Source organism: Haemorhous mexicanus, chromosome 2, assembly GCF_027477595.1.
Source record: "Haemorhous mexicanus isolate bHaeMex1 chromosome 2, bHaeMex1.pri, whole genome shotgun sequence".
NCBI lineage: Eukaryota > Metazoa > Chordata > Aves > Passeriformes > Fringillidae > Haemorhous > Haemorhous mexicanus.
The window spans coordinates 58809319-58827708 of record NC_082342.1 but is presented as its reverse complement, the minus strand read 5'-3'; the positions used below and the strand labels follow the sequence as shown (position 1 = coordinate 58827708).

Below are 18390 nucleotides of genomic sequence, written 5' to 3'. Positions count from 1 at the left end.
ATAAAAATTGAAGCTCAGAGGGCAACATGCTGGTTAACTGGAAAGGCTGAATTGCCCTGAATTGTATATAAAAGAACAGCAAGACTAAGACCCACTTTTCCTCAATACTACCATCCTCTTCTCCACTGTAATCTTGCCAAAAGAAGCCCCTTAGTCCCTGGGCAGGGATGATTTCTGCAGTAGGGTTGGTGTCATTCTCCTTTCAACAAATTTTGGGGAATGGCATGATTTCTCTTGGTTCTGGAGTGAATGAGTACCCTCCTCAGGCTCCACAGAGATGCTGTTGTCTGCTGCCCTCTAGCTTTTACCTGCTGCTTTTGGTGGAAGGCAAACAGAAGCAGCAAATCCTTTAGTCCCAATCCAGTCAGTGGGAGCTTTCATATTCAGGATCATAATTAGATCAAAAGCCATTGTAAGATGGGACCTTTCTATCTATCTATCTATCTATCTATCTATCTATCTATCTATCTATCTATCTATCTATCTATATCTATCTATCTATCTATCTATCTATCTATCTGTCATGCTGCTTCCCCTCTTATGAAGACAACTCCACCACAAAGAGGTGCCTGCAAGTTACAGATGAATGTTGCTGTAAATTAGATTTCCACTGACTTCAGGCTTACTGACCCTCGAACAGCCCACCTCCATGCCCAGCTCTGAACAGAAACCCTAGAGCACACAAGTCAAATACAATGTCTGAATCAGCAAGCTACTTGTGAAAAAAAGAAGTTTCTGTTACACAGAGGGGGAAAAAAACTACTTCAAGATGTAACAGAGCAGAGAAACTTCGGGCAAGTCTTGATTTGGTTTTGGGATACCAGAAGAAAAACATACTGAAAGGTGTTACCCTTTTGCTTAATGCAGTCTATTTTAACACAGAATTCAGCAATGGTCTGGTCACATTTGAGAGACTGGTACATGAAAATGCACAAATCATTTTTGTAGTCTTTCATAAAGAGGGTGTCTAGAAGGGGATTTTTCCAAACAGAAGATTCATCTGAGATAGTCATGCAATGCATGCACAGCAAATAAATTAATTTTAGGCCATACAGGAAACAAAAGGATCTTTAGAAAGAAACTATTTATAACCAAATTCATGCTCTTATCCAGTTTTTAGGTTTCAATTGACTTGATTTGAGACTCAAAAAATTCTGTATTGCTTTAGGTCAGGAATTTCTGACCTAAATCCTCAGAAATTCCTTGATTAATTTTTAGTCCTTCTAATCCTTAGTCTTTTTAGTCTAGATGGTCTAAGACTTCTGAAACTCTTCAAGATGGTATTTGTCACTGACTCTGAATAATTATTTGCGGTTTTATACAAGACAGCAGTTTATGTATCCACAGAGAAGCTTTTACATATCCTGATATTTAGAAAAAAATGGTAGGGACATAAACACCACCCCAGAGGCTCTGATCAAAAAGCCCAGAGATCACAAGCAGGTGACTTGGTTTATACAGATGCCCAGCAGAGCTCTTTAATGAAGGTTGGTCCCTCTAGACACCTCTGGTGAAAGCTGAGTAATCTGTCAGAGCACAGCCCCCAAGTCCCTCACAGCACCAGAAAGTACAGCGCAGCAGCAGAGGCTCTGTGCTTTGCTCCACCTGCACCATTTGCAGCTGAGCCGCCTGTGGCAGAAAATAATTTCTTGGGAGCCCATTCAAGCAAGAGTTGGACTTGATCCTGGTAGATCCCTTCCAACTCGGAATATTCCGAGAGTCTTCTTCTGTGGTTCTATTAGAGAGTGCCCAAAAGAGAGCAAAGAATGCGGTGAGGGGCCTTGAGGGGAAGCCGTGTGAGGAGTGGCTGAGGTCACTTGGTCTGTTCAGCCTGGAGGAGACTGAGCGGAGCCCTCACTGCAGTTACAGCTTCCTCATGAGGGGAACAGAAGAGGCAGGCACTGATCTCTTCTCTGCGGTGATCGGTGACAGGACCCGAGGGAATGGCCTGAAGCTGTGTCAGGGGAGGTTTAGGTTGGATATCAGGAAAAGGTTCTTCACCCACACGGCGGTTGGGCACTGGAACCCGACAGAGCTCGAGAAGCGTTTGGACAGTGCTCTCGGGCGCATGGTGTCACTCTTGGGGGTGGTCCTGTGCCGAGCCAGAAGCTGACTGGTTGATCCTTGCGGGTCGTTTCCAACGCTGCTCACCCCGTGTCCCCGTGTCCCCGTGTCCCCGTTAACTTCCCGCTACGGAGCGCGGATCCCGCTGGGAGCCACCGCCCCGCCCCTCTGAGCCCCGCCCTCCGGGCCATTCAGGCTTTTCATTGGCCGAGGCGCCCGCCCGTCACCGGCCGTTGCCTTGCGACCGGCCCCGCCCCTGGGGCGGCCATGGGGGCGGTGCCGCCCTGGGGGAGGTGCGGGGCCGGCGGCGGGGGGGCTCCGGCACGGCGCGGGCACGGCACCGGCACCCATGCACGGCGCGGAGGAGGCGGCGGCGGGGCCGCGGGTGAAAGCGGCGAGCACGCAGACCGACAGCATGACCGGTGAGCCGGGCTACGGGGAAGGAACGGAGGGAGGGCGGGCCGGGGCCTGGCCCGCTGTGAGGGAGCCGCGGCCGCGCGGCGCTGACGCCGGGCCGGGCCGGGCCGGGCCGGACAGGACAGGTGTGAGGGAGGTGTGCGCTGATCGGCCCCTCGCGGGTCTCGCCTCACCCACCGGGTCCCTTCCAGGGGCCGCCTGGTCTTGTCCTCTATTTAGGGGACGCTTTCCGCCTCATCCCGGGGCTGTTCAGAGCCGCGCCTTCCCCCTCTGCCGGTGATGCTTCACAGAGTGCTCCTGACCGTCACAAACAGTGCAATAAGGTGTATATATACATAAACATACGTATATCTACATATGTGTGTATCTATAGATACACACACTTACATATACGCGCATATATATATCTATATATATATATATGCGTATATGTAAGTGTGTGTATCTATAAAGTATCTGTATACTTATATGTACCTATACTTTCGTATATAAATATAAATATAGGTAGCATATCTCTAGTACACAAGATACTTTAATATTTATATACACAATTGATACTACATATATAGTGTGTGTGTGTACATATATGCTATATATACAGTCTGTGTATATATATATAAAGAATCTCTACTCCTCTCTGTAGTATCTTTAAGCATCTATCTAAATAAATTTAAAAAAAAAAAAAAATCTCCTCTATCCTCCCCCACTCCTGCTTGCCAACACCCTTCTCCATGAGGGCCTTTTGATAACATAAGCTTGTATTTTGTTCCCCCCTTCCACCCCGTTACAGCGATTTCTTGCCCTATACCAGGTATATTTAATGTGCATACAATGCAATGTGAGGAAATTGCTTGCCTTCTGAGGGGTGTTCTAACTAACCCCACAACAGGCCTGTGGTATGGGTTTGGTAGAGAGCAACTTTCTCACAGGGCTGGGGGTGCCTAGGAGAAACAGATGCTGGTAGATTCCACAGATGCCACTCTGTGTCCCAAGGGAGTGGTGTGTGACTATAGATGTGATGTATATATGGTTCTCAGACTGAGCACCCTGGCAGGGCAGCCAGCTCTCCTGGGTGGGTATATGAGTTTTGTTTCATCCTAGTTTTGTGGAAATCCAGCTTCCAAGCAAGCAAAATTTATTAAATCTGAAAATGGGTTTTAGTTTCCTTTTCCCAGGCAACAGAGTAAGGTCACTGGTGGCTTCTTCCTTGGTGTCAAGCACTTGTTAGAAGCCTTTCAAACTTTGGACTAGGAACTCGTGCATTATAGGCAGGACATAATCCTGGATCTGAGCCATGTCTGGGTAGGCAATGCTCTGCTCCTGTTTGCTTCCAGGTGCAGCAGGGTTTTTGGCACCAGCCTCCACACATACTTTCCCTGGAGCATGCCTCGCCTCACTGAAGCAAGATCCGTAACTAGGAGGAATAAAATCATACCTTTGGGAGAAGTGGGCCTGATGCACCTGGAAACAGCACTCCTTTTATATGTGGCTTTGCTCTCAGTAGCAGAGAGCCTGATTCCTTTATTTCCCCAGTCTTCTGTCGTTGCTTTTAATTCTGTAAGGCATCTTCTGCCTTTTTTCCAGTCCATTTTAACCAGCCGATTCTTCACCCTGATGAACCTAAGGGAGTGTTTAACTGTCTAAGTGAGTGAAGATGCAAACACATAGATGATAACTGTTACTAAAGATCTTTCCTTCTTCAGAATATTGTCCTGCTTTTCATTATAAATTCATGTCAGGATGTTCTTCAGTTTGTTTCCCATGCATTTGACAGGTCACATTTGGGTTAGGTGCAAGAAAACAAAGAGTAATTAAAACTTTTTTGTGGTGCATGTAGTTTTAAGTCTACTCTGTGTGCCACATTGTAGGCCATTTTAGAAAACACAAAGGTGTGTGCATTGGTGTAAATTGCTCTGTTTGTTTTAACTTGCCACTTGGGAACTGTGTGCTATGACAGGAGTAAATGGGCTGTAATGAGAATGAACTCAAGTGCCCATTTAACAAAACAGACTCTCCTTCTTTAGGTGTGGCTTGTAGACTTTATTTTCCTGTTTGCTTTTAGTACAAGTGACAACAGATCTTGGTGTGTGCTCCTTGCCATTTCTAGCACACATACCTGACTGTGCTAAACAGGTGCCCCTTGCAGTGCTTGTGCCAAGTGGGGTAGCCGAGCTGGACAGCCTAAGGAACAGTGGACAATGTGGCATCAGATTGTGCTGCTGACAGGCCCATATTTGCTTTCCAAACCACACTTACATGTAAAAAAACCTGCTAAAATACTGTCTGAAAAGGGTGTTTCAGTCATGGATTGCATATGTTTATCTGTTGTCCTAATTGTTTGGGTTCACAGACATGCTATTAAACCAACCTCTCCCTCAGCTAGGTAATCTTAATATCTGATTATATCTCTTCCAAGCTGTTAGACCTACTTAAATAATGTTTTTCTCTATTCTGTTCCATTCTTGCCACTGCCATTACCTCCTTTGCAAAAACTGTAAAATTTGTGGGAAAAGATAGAAATAATACTATTGTCAGACCGCACGTGTGAGACCTGCAGAAATGTAAGCCCCCCTGAAATGGGGACTGGAGATATTTCCAAGACTTAACAAACTTCTTGCCAAGTGTGAGGCAAGATAGCTTTACATCTGGAACAGTGCAAGCTTTACAGAGCAGCACAGTGCTTCCTCCTTTTTCCTTTGTGGGGCACTTAGTAATGCTGAGTTGTACTGGTCCTCACAGGACAACTTCCAGATTTTGAGTAGAAGCACAGCACTAGGTGGTGCTCTCAGAATGGATTTTTGCGTTTGGATATTTTGTCAGAAGTGACAGCCTGAGCAAAAGGTTTAATTTTTTGTGAAAAACCTAGCCAAAATCTAAGCAGACTGTAAGAATCCAGAAGCAGGATCTCCAGAACTGATGTAACTGGAAGGTTTCACAATGGCTGGTCCAGTCTTGCTCGGGCATCAGTGTAAGATCATGATGTGTGTGCCTGGATATTTTTGCCCTCTTTTGTGATGAGCCTGAAGCTGAATTAGAAGCTCAGCTTTCTCTAAGCATCTGTGAATCATTTGAGCACATTAAGTTGTGTGGGGTCTGATGGTCTGATCTGTGATTTCTGCTCTACACCTCTGAGTCGAACTAACTCACTGAATTTCAGTGAAAGTTTCACCAGTTCCTCTTGTTGTGCAACTCTGATCTCTGCATCTAGATGTGAGCATCCTGAGTTGGCAATGACTGCCCTGAAAAGCATAGTGTGGATGTAGCTGCTGAAAGAGCAGAACCAGCTTCTGTAGCAGCTGTGGTATAAAAGACTTGAAAAATAATGTTCAGCAATATGGAGTTTCTTTATAAATATTCTCTAATAAATATTTCTCTGTTTTTCTTCAAAACAGGTCAAATGCCAAGACTTTCTAAGGTCAATCTTTTTACTTTATTAAGTCTCTGGATGGAGCTCTTTCCCTCAGCTGAGCAGCAGAAAAAATCCCAGGTAAAATGTCTGTGCTTATTGTTAATTGGTCTTTCTGAAGGGCTCCTTTAGTGAATTTAACCCAACTGCTCTTTAGATGACTCATAGTCCAGACTGAAAAAACAAACAAACAAACAAACAAATGTAATAAACTTTTTTCAAATATTTCTTAGAAGTAGAAAAAAATCCAGTAGTGGTAGAAAAATAGCAAAATGGCTAAATAGCATGCTCTTTCTGAAAAACTTTGAATGGCAAGATACATACCCCAAGAGGTGAAGCAAGCACTAAAAAGTGGCAGGTGTTTTCAAGAGCACAACAAAGAAGGTGTGGTATGTACCCTGTCAATGTGGTTGTTGGTGTAGAGAGACTCTTAGAGTTACAATGTTCATGACTGTAGATGAACAGTTCTTTTATACAGTGAAGGTGTACACAAGTACTTGAAATGTTTGCTGGTCAAGAACTTGTAGGTAAGGACTTTAGTGACAAGGAAAAGAAACTGTCCTTGAGAGTGGGTCTTCTAAACTGTAACCAGTTACTCTTCAAAGTCAAGAGGCATTTTCAGAATGATCTGGAGCAGGATGTTTCCTGTTGTGATCAGAGTTGTTACTGGGCTCTTTAAATGATAACTGCATTGTGCAGAGCATACCCATGTGCTAAGATCCACAGCACATGTATCAGCCAGGGCAAGAAAAGATAGGAAAATAATCTGAGAGACTAGGCCTAATTTTCAGAGCTGGGTATGTCCCAGGCTAGATCTGAAGGAGGGATAGATGAGCAGCACCTACAGCCTTTAAAAGCAGTTTGAAATTTAGTAATTCAGTTAGAAATGGCACTTGGCTTGTACGTAGGGCTTTAGTGAAGTCTCATTTCTGTAACCACAAGCAGTTGAATAATTTACAGATCTAAGGCAACAATGTTCAGTAGCAACTGGATTGCATAGAGATCTGTTTCACCAGCTTCATCAAACTAGTTTGTATCCAGTTTTTTCACAATATATGGGAATCCAGATGTAACAGCTCTTGTCTGTGGTATGCAGGCTTCTTCCATGGAAGATTCTGTAGAACCAGGATTCATTACATAAATGAAGAGACAGAAATAACACTAGAGAAGCTATTGGCTCCCAGAATGGCCAGGCTTAAGACAGAAATTAAATAATTGAGCATTTCCAGATGCTGGCTGATTCAGAGAAGGTTTCAGCTATAATTGACAGAATTTTCTATGCTGCTTCTGGATTCTGTTACGGGCAAAGAAAAATCAGAAAAAATCAGGAATTTGTGACAAGTCCCTCTTTGGAGTTTGACGGGGACACGGCACTCTGATATTAACAGGCACATGTGAAAAAAAAACAACAAGAAAAAATGCTCAGGAAAGTGCAGGTTGTTTAATGATTCATTTGTACTGAAGAGCTCTGTGCTCTACTGCTGGTTGGTTACTGTTATCCAAGGAAGAGGTGTAACGTCTTTATGGAATCAATGTTGAAAAAAAGTAAAATAATAATAATAATAATGCCTTTTTCTGTAGGTGAAGAAGAGTGGTCTCGTTGTGGTGAAAAATATGAAGATTATTGGTCTTCATTGCTCCAGTACAGACTTGCATGCTGGCCAGATTGCACTCATTAAACATGGATCAAGACTTAAAAATTGCGATCTTTATTTTTCCAGAAAACCATGTTCAACTTGTTTAAAAATGATTGTAAATGGTAAGCAATGACTGTAGTAGAGTAGGAGTAAATGTTACACTTGTGATTGAAAACAGAAAGCCTGTTTTCTCTTTGGACTGTCCCAGTTGTGAATGCCAATCCCTCATTTGTGTAGCCTGCATTGATGTTTTCCATAAGGAAAAAATGAATGTATGTTTCTTGGAGCTGATGGTGAAGAAACTGGGGTTTGCTGCCAAGACCCTGTTTCTCTGTAATGTGCAACCATTATTACTGGTGGTGCTTGTCTCTTGGCTGGGATGCACTGCTGAGGTTCTGACTGTCCTTTTGCACTCTGCCAGAGCAACCCTAAGCCTGATGACAAGGCCTAGATGGATGTATTTTTCCTTGCTTTCCCTTTGCTTGTCACTGACACCAGGGAAGAGTGGGTTTTTCTGCAGAAACCACAGGGAGTACTTAAGGGTGTCCTTTCCCCATGAGATAGGAAGACAAACCAGATCATTCACTTCCAGAAATGGGATCTGCTGGTACAGCCCTTCTGCAAATATTGATTTTTAATCTCAGCAGCAATGTCTATCAGTGCTAACTATTTTTGTGTGTTGCTAATTTATGTGTTGGATGTAAGATGCAAAATTAAGCAGTCACAAAGATCTGAGAACTTGGGTAACTCAAATTTTTATCTGTAGTCTGATTATCAAGTTGGATAACCCTTGATACTTGTATCTACCAGCATTTTTGTTGTCTAGACACCCCTTAGGGAGGACTTGGGGCCTTAAAGAAGCAAAACCAGGATTAGACAATGGTGTGTTGAATATGAGCTTTATGTTCCACTGCACTTGCATGGTTCCTTCTGCTGCATTATCTTCTCTTCCAGCCGGGGTCAACAGGATTTCTTACTGGCCTGGAGATCCTGAAATCAGCTTGCAGAATGAGGTATCCAATCCAATGAGCACTGAGGATGCAAAGCTGGATGCCAAAGCAGTGGAAAGACTGAAGTCAAACAGCCGTGCTCGTGTGTGTGTGTTGCTTCAGCCTTTGGTGTGCTACATGGTGCAGTTTATTGAAGAAACTTCCACTAGCTTTGATTTTATTCAGAAAATAGCAAAATCACAGCCTGACTATAACACTGACTTTTATACTGCCTGTAGGCAAGAGAGAATAAAAGAGTATGAGAGTTTATTTCTAATTTCAAATGAGGAAATGCACAAGCAAATATTGATGACAATGGGACTGGAGAACCTCTGTGAAAACCCATACTTCAGCAACCTTAGACAGAATATGAAAGATCTTGTCTTGGTCTTGGCGTCAGTGGCTGCCAGCGTGCCTGTCTTTGGATGCTTTGGGTTTTACAGGAGTGGATCCCAACGAACAAATGAAGCAGACGATCAGTGTTTGCCCCAGGACGTGGCAAGGCACTGTATGATACAAGCCAGGCTGCTTGCCTATCGGACAGGTGAGTCATTACCGGAGCACAGGAGCAATCAGTAGGCGTCTCATCAGTAGAGCAAGTTCCTAATTTCAGTCTTATTCTTCCAAATACTTCCTTGAGCAAGCTGCTCAGTGCCATTCCTGCACGTGTGAAGTGAGTGCAACAATAAGAGCAAAGACTCCACAGGGGCACACGGTATTGTGTGTGAAAGCTTTCCATGAGGAAATCAGTGCAGGTGTTTCACATACAGTGCTGGCAAACCCTGCCCTGCCAGTGTGTCCAACGCCCAACTGAAAATAGAACAGAATGACATTTAAATTCTTCAAGCTGCTCTGAGGCTCTTTGTACTGAAGTCTCACAAGATGCTTCTGTTATCAAATAAATGTCAATATTTCAAGCAGATTATGTACACTTCAGAAAAAAACAGTGAAATAATATCCTTCAGTAGGACATTAAGTACCATCATATTAAGTCTCCAAGTCCTAATGTTGTTAGTGGAAGTGCTTATATGTCTGGTGGGGGTTTTCTTTGCACAGATGCTGGAGTTTTATGTCCAGGCTTCTGAGGAGGAAAGATAGTTATTGATTCTCTCTTGATAGAGATGACTTCTGTTAGTTTCTTTATTATCTCTGGTTACCAATGCAGGAAAGTGATAAGTTCTTCCAGAGAACAGAAAACTTAAAACTTGATGGTACTCCACAGAGATGTTTTTGTACTCTAGATATGATAGTTGCTTTTTTTAAACCGTTGTAAACAAACAAATAGTACATGTACAAAGCTTAAACCAAAACTAATCCCCCAACACACCCATCCAAACCCAGCTTATTTAGTCCGGTACCCTCAGCAAATTTTGTCTCCAAAAATTGCAGAAAGGACATTTTTTAGATGTAATTCAGAAGTTTCATGGAGCCAGTTATGAGTTCTTTGTACAGCTTCCGTTATACAAAACAAGATGGAATGACCAAGCTTGAGTACTCTTGGGGCAGCAAAATTCAGGTTTAGCTGTAGTATTCAGCCTGGACTCAGGTCTGGGGTTTGAGCCAACTTTTGCTGCACTGCAATGAAATTAAAATAAACAGCAGCTCACACACATAGTTGTGTGCTTTACACTATTACATAGGTGGATATAAAGGGAGCAAGGACATAGGATGTTTTCTATGCTGATTTAATCAGTCATTATCATCATTCCTTCATCAGTGTCTAATAAATATGCAGAATATAGATGAAGACAGCTTTGATAAAGTACATCTTTGGCAGGAAAGACCCTCTTTGAGTTATTGCATATGGTAGTGATACTAAGGATAATGGAAATGATTCATGGAAACAGTGTGTTCTGCAATATTAATCAGTGGAAGCCTGAAATGTTTTTATCCTTGATATGCTCAAGATTCTCATCAGTAGCTACTGGGGAGGATTTACAAGTGCCGTAAAAACCATCCAAGTCACATAAGGAAAGCTCTGTACCAGTTTTCCTATGGTTGTGATAGACTACACCCCCAAAATCCAATTGTTAATATTTTGTCTCTGAATTTGGTATAAAGTAGGACTAATTTTTATACTACTTCAGATCACAGAAGCGTAAACTTCAAGAATAGCAGAAATTAAGTCATTAAATTAAGTAGTAAACAAGAAGGTTTCTATCAGTTAGCTGTCTCACATTGGTAGACCTGTCCACACAAATTCTTGGCATGCATTTTCTTATCCATGTGTTGGTTGCTTCATTTCACTTGTGAACAAATGTACACAGCAAAATCTTAGAATGACTGCCTTGCAGTAAGAGCACACCCAGCTTTTACAGTAGACTCGTATGATTTGCAAGCTTTTAATCTTTCTGCATTTCTTTCCTCCTGTTCACAAAGCAACAATAAATGTTATTCCTTACTCTAGGATGTCATATGTTAGTGTATAGGTAACTCAGAAGTGCTTTATTTGTTATTTACTCCTAAAATGTTATGTATTTTAGAGGATCATAAAACGGGAGTTGGAGCTATTATTTGGGCAGAGGAAAAATCAGTAAGTATTGAAAAAGTTACTTTTGCTTGCACTCACAATTCATACACTGCCTTTGCACTTGTTATTTTCCTTGAAGTTTATACACTTCTGTTTTTCATGCACACACACACAACTTTAGTAACTAAGTTAATGACTGGTTCATTCTTATGCTTTAAGATGAAGGAGAACTATAAATTATTTTAGTAACTACAGCAGTGTCTCTTCCTGGATTTTCAGTGTGCCTGCTTCGCTAATCATTGTCAGTTATTCCAGGTATCCTGGCTACAAGGTGCTGCCACAGCTGCTGATCAGGCAGCATGTGCCCTGCACAGCCCCTCTTTGCAGCTCTTTTTAGGAGAGGTCTCAGTGCAATTATAGCCTGACAGTCTCCTGAGGATATGTGTTGCAGATAAATGCTGTATGGGCTTTAGCACATTCCTTTTTAGATCAAAGCTGCATTTTTCTATGAATATTGTTACAGTGCTTTTTCCCATCCAAACAGAAGTTTTTTGTTGTTTGTATCTCTGCTTATGCATGTTACCAATCCCAGGAGGCCTCATTCTTCATGCAGCTGCAACATATTCTTAATTTGTTTTTAACACTTCAGTCATCAGCTGCTTATAGCTATTTTGCTTCTTTTTCTTTTTTCAATCACCAATTGCCTCTTATCAGCCCCCTAGTCACTGAGTCTGTTAAAAGACAGGCAAAACACCATCTCTGGCACATCAGGGATAAACTCCAGCTGTATTTAATCATGTACATTGTTAAGGAGTAAATCCTTCAGACTTCTTGTCCCTGCTGTCAGTATTACTTGCCAAAAGGAAAGCCTCAAAAGCCTGGTGCAGGTAACAGAGGTGTTACACTGTACCTGTGCAGCTCCTACAGGGCTCAGTGGAAAAGCTTCAGACAGTCACAGAGCAGTTGGCGAGAGCTGAGCTGTCTGATAATGCAAAAGTATACATTCCACTGTACTTTGACTTAGAACTCAGTTAAAATACCATCCAAATTTGATGCTTTGTTTACTGTTGCAGAGAGGCTGTGATGGAACAGGAGCAATGTATTTTGTAGGCTGTGGTTACAATGCCTTTCCTGTTGGATCTGAATATGCTGATTTTCCACACATGGATGATAAGCAGAAAGATCGGGAAATCAGAAAGTTCAGATACATTATCCATGCAGAGCAGAACGCCCTGACATTCAGGTAATGGGTTTTTTTTACCACAGAGAAGAATGAGATGGTTTGGAAACAGTTCCATGATAAATTAATGTTGTGGTTTAAGCCCAGTGCAGAAGATACACACCAGGCAGCCTCTTGCTCACCCTCCTGCCCCTGTGGAATGGGGAGAAGAATCAAAAGTAAAACTTGTAGGTTGAGACAAGAACAGTTTAATAATTGAAACAAATTAAAATTTATTAATAATAGTAGATGAAAATAAAAATAAAACCCACGGTAAAAACAAGTAATGCACAATACAGTTGCTCACCATCCACTGGTCAGTGTCCTACCCTATCACCAAACTCTGATCAATGTCCCTTCTAGGTAATTTCCCCAGTTGATATACTGGGAATGACACTATCATGGAATATCCTTTGGTCCAGTTTGGGTCACCGTTCCTGCTTCTTGTGCAGCTCCTCACTGCCAGAATATGAATCAAAGCACTTGATTCAGAGTAAGCATTACTTAGCAGCAACTAAAACATCAGTCTGTTTTCAATATTATTCTCATACTAAATCCAAAGGACAGCACTGCACCAGCTGCTGAGAAGAAATTCACTGTATTCCAGCCCAAACTAGGACAATGTATGATGTCACTGTGATGAACTGTAGATTGCAATCACAGTCTTTTTTATACCTATGGTGTAGAAGTTGGATGTATATTGGCACAGTCAGCTCCTGGGGTTTCTTGAGATTTCTTATATGAAATTGGGTTTTAAAGGATATTGGCTCCTTCAGTTATCCTTCAGATACAAGCCACTGGCTCTGGTTCTTGCTAGACCATGCTATTACCCAAAATGAGGAAGTGTGGCAGTTGGTGAAGCTTCCAACAATAATAGGTGTGGGGACATGGGATGGGTGTTGTTCATAGATAGTGATAGCAAACCAGATTCCATTGTGTACTTGTGCACTTGATTAGGAGTAAGTTTCTCCTGAAAGTAAATAGCACTTCTTTGCTTGCTTTTTGAGGTATCCCAATTTGTAACAATTGAAAACTACCAAGATAAAAACTCTGAAATTCTGTTTTCTGACTGCTTGTAGGTGTCGAGAGATAAAGCCAGATGAGAGAAGCATGATATTTGTAACAAAATGTCCATGTGATGAATGTGTCCCTTTAATTAAAGGAGCTGGTATCAAGCAGATCTATGCAGGTGATGATGACGCTGGAAAAAAGAAAGCAGATATATCTTATATGAAGTTCAGTGAACTTGAGGGTGTGAGCAAATTTACAGTAAGTGTCTAAATGTACTGTATTCTAAAAATTGGGGCAGCATTGATGGGAGAGTAGAGTGAGCAGTCATCTGTAGCCAGCGTAGAGGAGTGCTGTGCTGTTTAGTCAGTGAGTGAGTGGAATTGAGAGATTGCTCTGTCACAGTTCTGGAAAGCAGTGCTGTGCCATGTGCCAGAGGATGGGGCCAAGACCCTCTGTTTTCTCTTATCTACATGGAGGACTTCCCTCTAATTCGGCATTGTTGGAGGTGGTCTCTTCACATGGTGAAGTTCTGTCCAAGCCTCCCCTGTCACAGCATGAGAGCTGATTTCGGAGGTCACTGTGTGATTTTTGTTGGCCCTTCCAGCAGCTCCCGAAAGAGCTGCGCTGGGTTTCAAATGCGGCCAAGTGCACCTGCAGTCAGGGCACTCTCCATGACAAACTGCAGCTCTGTAGGGAGCAGCTTCTAGGGAGTTATTGCCTGCATGCCTGTAATAGTTATTTGTCCTCAAAGCGAGAGTGATCAAGAGGGAGTCCTTGATTCCCCACCTCACAAGTCATGCCTCTCAGTGAAGGCCTCTAGGGTACTTTCCTGTCTCACTTAGCTCCTTATTCTGTCTTCTGGAATAAGTAAACTTTTTCTTCTTCTTTTACCAGTGGCAGTTAAGTCCATTGCACACTAATGCACTTGAATTCCATGACCCTACAACCAGGGAAAGTAAGTATTTTTTCATTAATTCATTTTATGACTGCAATCAATAAGTGAGATCACATTTTAAACCAACCTGATTCCCTCTGAGATTGTTTCGTCTTAATTAGTCTTGATTTCAGTGAGTTAAATTTTGCTATGTAACGTTTTCTGAGGTTTTTGAATAGATGAGCTATCTGTTACAGCAATAACTAACTGTAATAGGTGAACTAACTTGTAACAAAATGCTTGGCATTGACACACATTGCAAAATTTAGCAATGCTACTGTGGAGGTCAGCAACACACTGTTTGATACGAAGATAATTTTAGACTGCTTTATCTTGTTTTAAATTTTGTTCTAGAAAGACTTTTTAGATTGTATTCTATAAAGAGTACTATTATTTTTCAAGATAAATTGGACTGGACTCCTTTGAGTCACAAAATCCTTGTTGACACACACCCCTGTAGCAAGGGAGCTGTCATCTTTTCAAAACAGAGTTTAGGTAACTCTTACTTTGAAGCCTTTTTGTGCTACAAAAGAGATCAATCATAGGCATCTACTGTCAGCTACCAAGCCTTAAAATGTTACTCATCCAGAGGGGAAAACAACATGGAAAATGGCAGCTAAATAATTTTTGTGCTTCAAGCATGAAGACACAGTGTAAAGATGCATTGAGTAGCATGTTAGGAGCATAAGACAGACAGAAGGTAGTTTTGTGGCACACAAATAGCCACATACTCTGAGCAAATTCCTACATGTATTGAGATAGATTAGTGAAAAAGTTGTTAGCTACTCCTTGTGGACTGGGGGAAGGGGGGGAGCGAAGGGCTCAGAGTAGTGTTTATGGCATTAGTGATCACTGCAAAATGTTAGGGCTTGTTTGTCCCTCTCTCTCTTAATGGTTTTTAGACCCAGCTGGAGAAAGATTAATCCTGGGGTACTTTGTTTGACAACTTTTAACAGGGCTCATTTCTCTAACAGTTTTCTTTAATGTGCTGTGCCTGCATTTTCAATACTGCATTGGTTTAAGTTCCTCTCTTTCCTTGGTGTATTCCTGTTAGCTATGATTATTGCATGTTCCTCTGTAAGGGGAAGAAGACAATCTCCACCCTGTTCCCCACCCCCAGTGTTATTCCAGTGTCCCTGTCCATGTTGAGTATTAGGCTATTCTTGCTGTTGTATTAATGCTCCATGCATGTTTTTTTCTTTAGATGGGGTCCAGAAAACAAAATCGCTGGATGACCAGCAGCACCAAAGCAAGAAACTGTGTCTTGGTCATTACTGAATAGTTAAGCACTTCCTGCAGTCTTGCTTCGTACTTTTTATAATACAGCCTGTTTGCACTTTCAGATAAGGAAGAGTTTTATTTATTGTTTGGAAAGTGAATATTAGAATAAGTTTATTTATGATGTCTTAAATGTTTTACAGCGTTTCCTGAAGGTCTTTTTAATTTAGAAGCTCCTGGCGAAAAAATGCTGCTTGTATTTTCTGTGAAAGTAACTGGGTGGCTGATCATTTTTAACGCATTAAAAAAATATACTGAAAGTTCATTATTGGTAGATCAGAGTAATAATAAAATGGTGTCTTATTTGCTTGTGGTATGGATTGAGGGAATGGATTTATAAGTTCTGGGCTAGAAAATGGCAGAAATAAGCCATATTTCTTTAAATACAATCGTCAAGGGAATCTTCTAGGAAATGGTAGGTAAATAATCACCAGCAACTATCTCTGTTCTTGAAAGTGGCTTTTGCTTCTCAGTCTGCTTCTCAGTATAATGGACACAAACCACTGGGATAGCAGTCATTGCTAGCTAAATGGTTTGGAGACCAATCTTGTCTCTCATACACACTCCTACCATAGCAGCAGGGCTGTTTAGTTTTGTGGTACTTGCCTTGCTGCTCTGTATGCTTCCTCACATGCAGTCCATCTGAATTAATGAAGACAAAGATTAGCTTTGCTTTTTTCTCAGTTTCTGGAGGCAGGCACAAAAGCATTTCGCTGTATGCATCTCACTGGCACCTACATGCCTGTGAAGATTGCTAGGGTTGAGGTTTTGTTAATCTTCACTGACAGGCTCCTAGGACTACAGAAGCTAATAAACCACAAGTGTCCTGTTGTTTCTGAGACAGGATGATCTGTACCAGTGGAATGGCCCGTCTTTTAAGGTGCCTGTCTCTTGGATGACACTACAAGGGTGACATTGAAACAGCCACTGCAGTCCAGTGTTGCTAGTTTTGAAGGGCCAAGTAATGCATAACCAGAATCTAGAGTTGTACCCAGAATCTTTGATTCCCATCTGTTTCCTGCTTTGAATCTGACCTCTAACTGTTTGTTTTAGCAGATGTCCCAAGACTTTCTGTTCACTCCCTCTGCTGAGCTCTCCAGTGCAAATGCCTTAAATCTTTTTCTGTTCTTGCTGGTAGGATATGTAAACAGCCCTTTCCCAGTTTTTTCATGCATCTTGTCTTTGCTGCCCTTCTTAAAGTCCTGGAAGGGGAATCATGTCTTAAGATGCATCTGTAGGTTCTTTTTGTTTCTTTTAGGTTTTGGAGAAGCTTGGAACTGGATAGCAGGGCTATGACTGGATAGTGTCCAAATTAGAATAAAAAGTGTGCCATAGTCCACCCACTGAAACCTTGTTTCCATAATCCATTGGCAATGCTCATCTACTTGAAGTAGAAGCAAGGAAAAAAACAGGGCCAGATTTAAGGCCCCTTCATGTTTTATAGTGATCAGGTTGCTGGTATCAAAATCAGTAAAATCTGTATCTTTGTAGGAACAGCTGAAATTGAAAAGTCCCTTAAACATCATAGGTGGCCTGGGTACACAGAGAAGTAAATTAAGTCAAATATCACATGAAACAACTACAAAACACATGAAATAACTACACTGCAGTGAATGCTGCTGCTAGTCTCTGCTTCAGGAGGAGTTAAGATTCTACCTTTACTTTTAATTACTTTTTTTGAAAAGAAGATTTTTTACAAAACTTTCTGTGAAACTTGGAATCCCTTGTAAGGCTGAAGGCTTGGAAGCCTGGCTTTATTTCTGTCTTACTGCATTCTACAGATTCTTCTAGAAGCTCAAAAATTTCTGTAGGCTCTGATTGTCAGTATAACCCTACCTTAATTTTTACTGGAATTACGAAGTAGGGACTTTATCTTGACCAACAGGAGCAATGCACGTGGGATTCCTTTCTTAGCCTCTGGACTCTGTAGGTGCTGCTCTGCTTGTCTGCTTACCAGGGAGAGCCACAGAATACTAGACATCTCCTTCAGTGCTTATTTTGCAAATCAACTCTAGGGTGTTTCTTTCTTACATAAAAGCTGCAAAGTATTTACTCAATAAATGTAAAAGTTATATATTTTATACATTGTATGAAATTTCCATATGCATTTTAAGGCTCATTCATTTCAGAATGATCATTTTAATTGCAGGTATTAACTATCAGTAATAATTTGATCTTTTGACTGAGAATTACAGAAATTCTCTGTTAACTGTCTGCCTTACAGCAAAACACGCTTCCTGCTAATAAATTAATCTGACAGTAAGTACTGAAGTGTATTTTTAAGTGCTTTGGGTTATTCGGAACATTACAGTGTGCTTTGGAATGCTCACACTCCTTACAGGCCTCCCTCTGCTCTGCCTGAAGAATTTGTCTCAACATGAGACTGTGCCTCCTGCCAGCCCCAGGAAAGGGCTGGGATCCCCTTCTTTGGCCCGTGAGGATTAATTTCCTCTTCCTCAGGAGAATGGGAACTGCATTAGGGAGCACTGCAAGCTGCCACCTCCACGGCCTGTTCTGTGGTTGGAGAGGATCAGTGGATGAAGCTTTGACCATCCAACAGTAAAGCTGGTCCCTGCCTTGCCTCCTGCCTTGCTGCCGTGGATTGCCTGTATGGGCATACCCAGGGGCCCCAGTTCCCAGTCCCCACAGAGCAGAGCAGAGAGGGATTGCTGTGGTGATGGGGGCCGAGGACGGTGCCCGTCCCCAGTGCGGTGCAGCTGCAGGGCAGCGGGGCTGAACCATCAAGTGGGTGATGCTGGGGCTCTGGCCCACCCGGTTCCAGCCCAGGCATTTGGACTGAAGGCCCAATAGCCAGTGGAGTGTATTACGGCTATTCCTGCTGTTAGTTTTTCTGTTAAGCTGAAAGGAATACACTCAATGCCCTCCAAGAATGGCTCATGTTGCAGAGCCACATACAGTGTGTGGGGACAGATGGGAGATGCCTTTCAGAAGTGCTCTTGAACTG

The 18390-nt window shown here is 42.2% G+C and overlaps 1 protein-coding gene across 1 annotated transcript; it reads left to right on the top strand.

The window, feature by feature from the left end:
* The first annotated feature begins 2353 nt into the window (after positions 1-2353).
* Positions 2354-17688, top strand: CDADC1 (cytidine and dCMP deaminase domain containing 1). Its single transcript, XM_059839005.1, has 9 exons — positions 2354-2486; positions 5874-5968; positions 7469-7646; positions 8479-9057; positions 10997-11046; positions 12057-12226; positions 13282-13471; positions 14108-14168; positions 15352-17688. The coding sequence occupies exons 1-9, from the start codon at positions 2414-2416 to the stop codon at positions 15423-15425; spliced, it is 1470 nt and encodes a 489-aa protein (XP_059694988.1). The 5' UTR covers positions 2354-2413; the 3' UTR covers positions 15426-17688.
* The last annotated feature ends 702 nt before the right edge of the window (positions 17689-18390 follow it).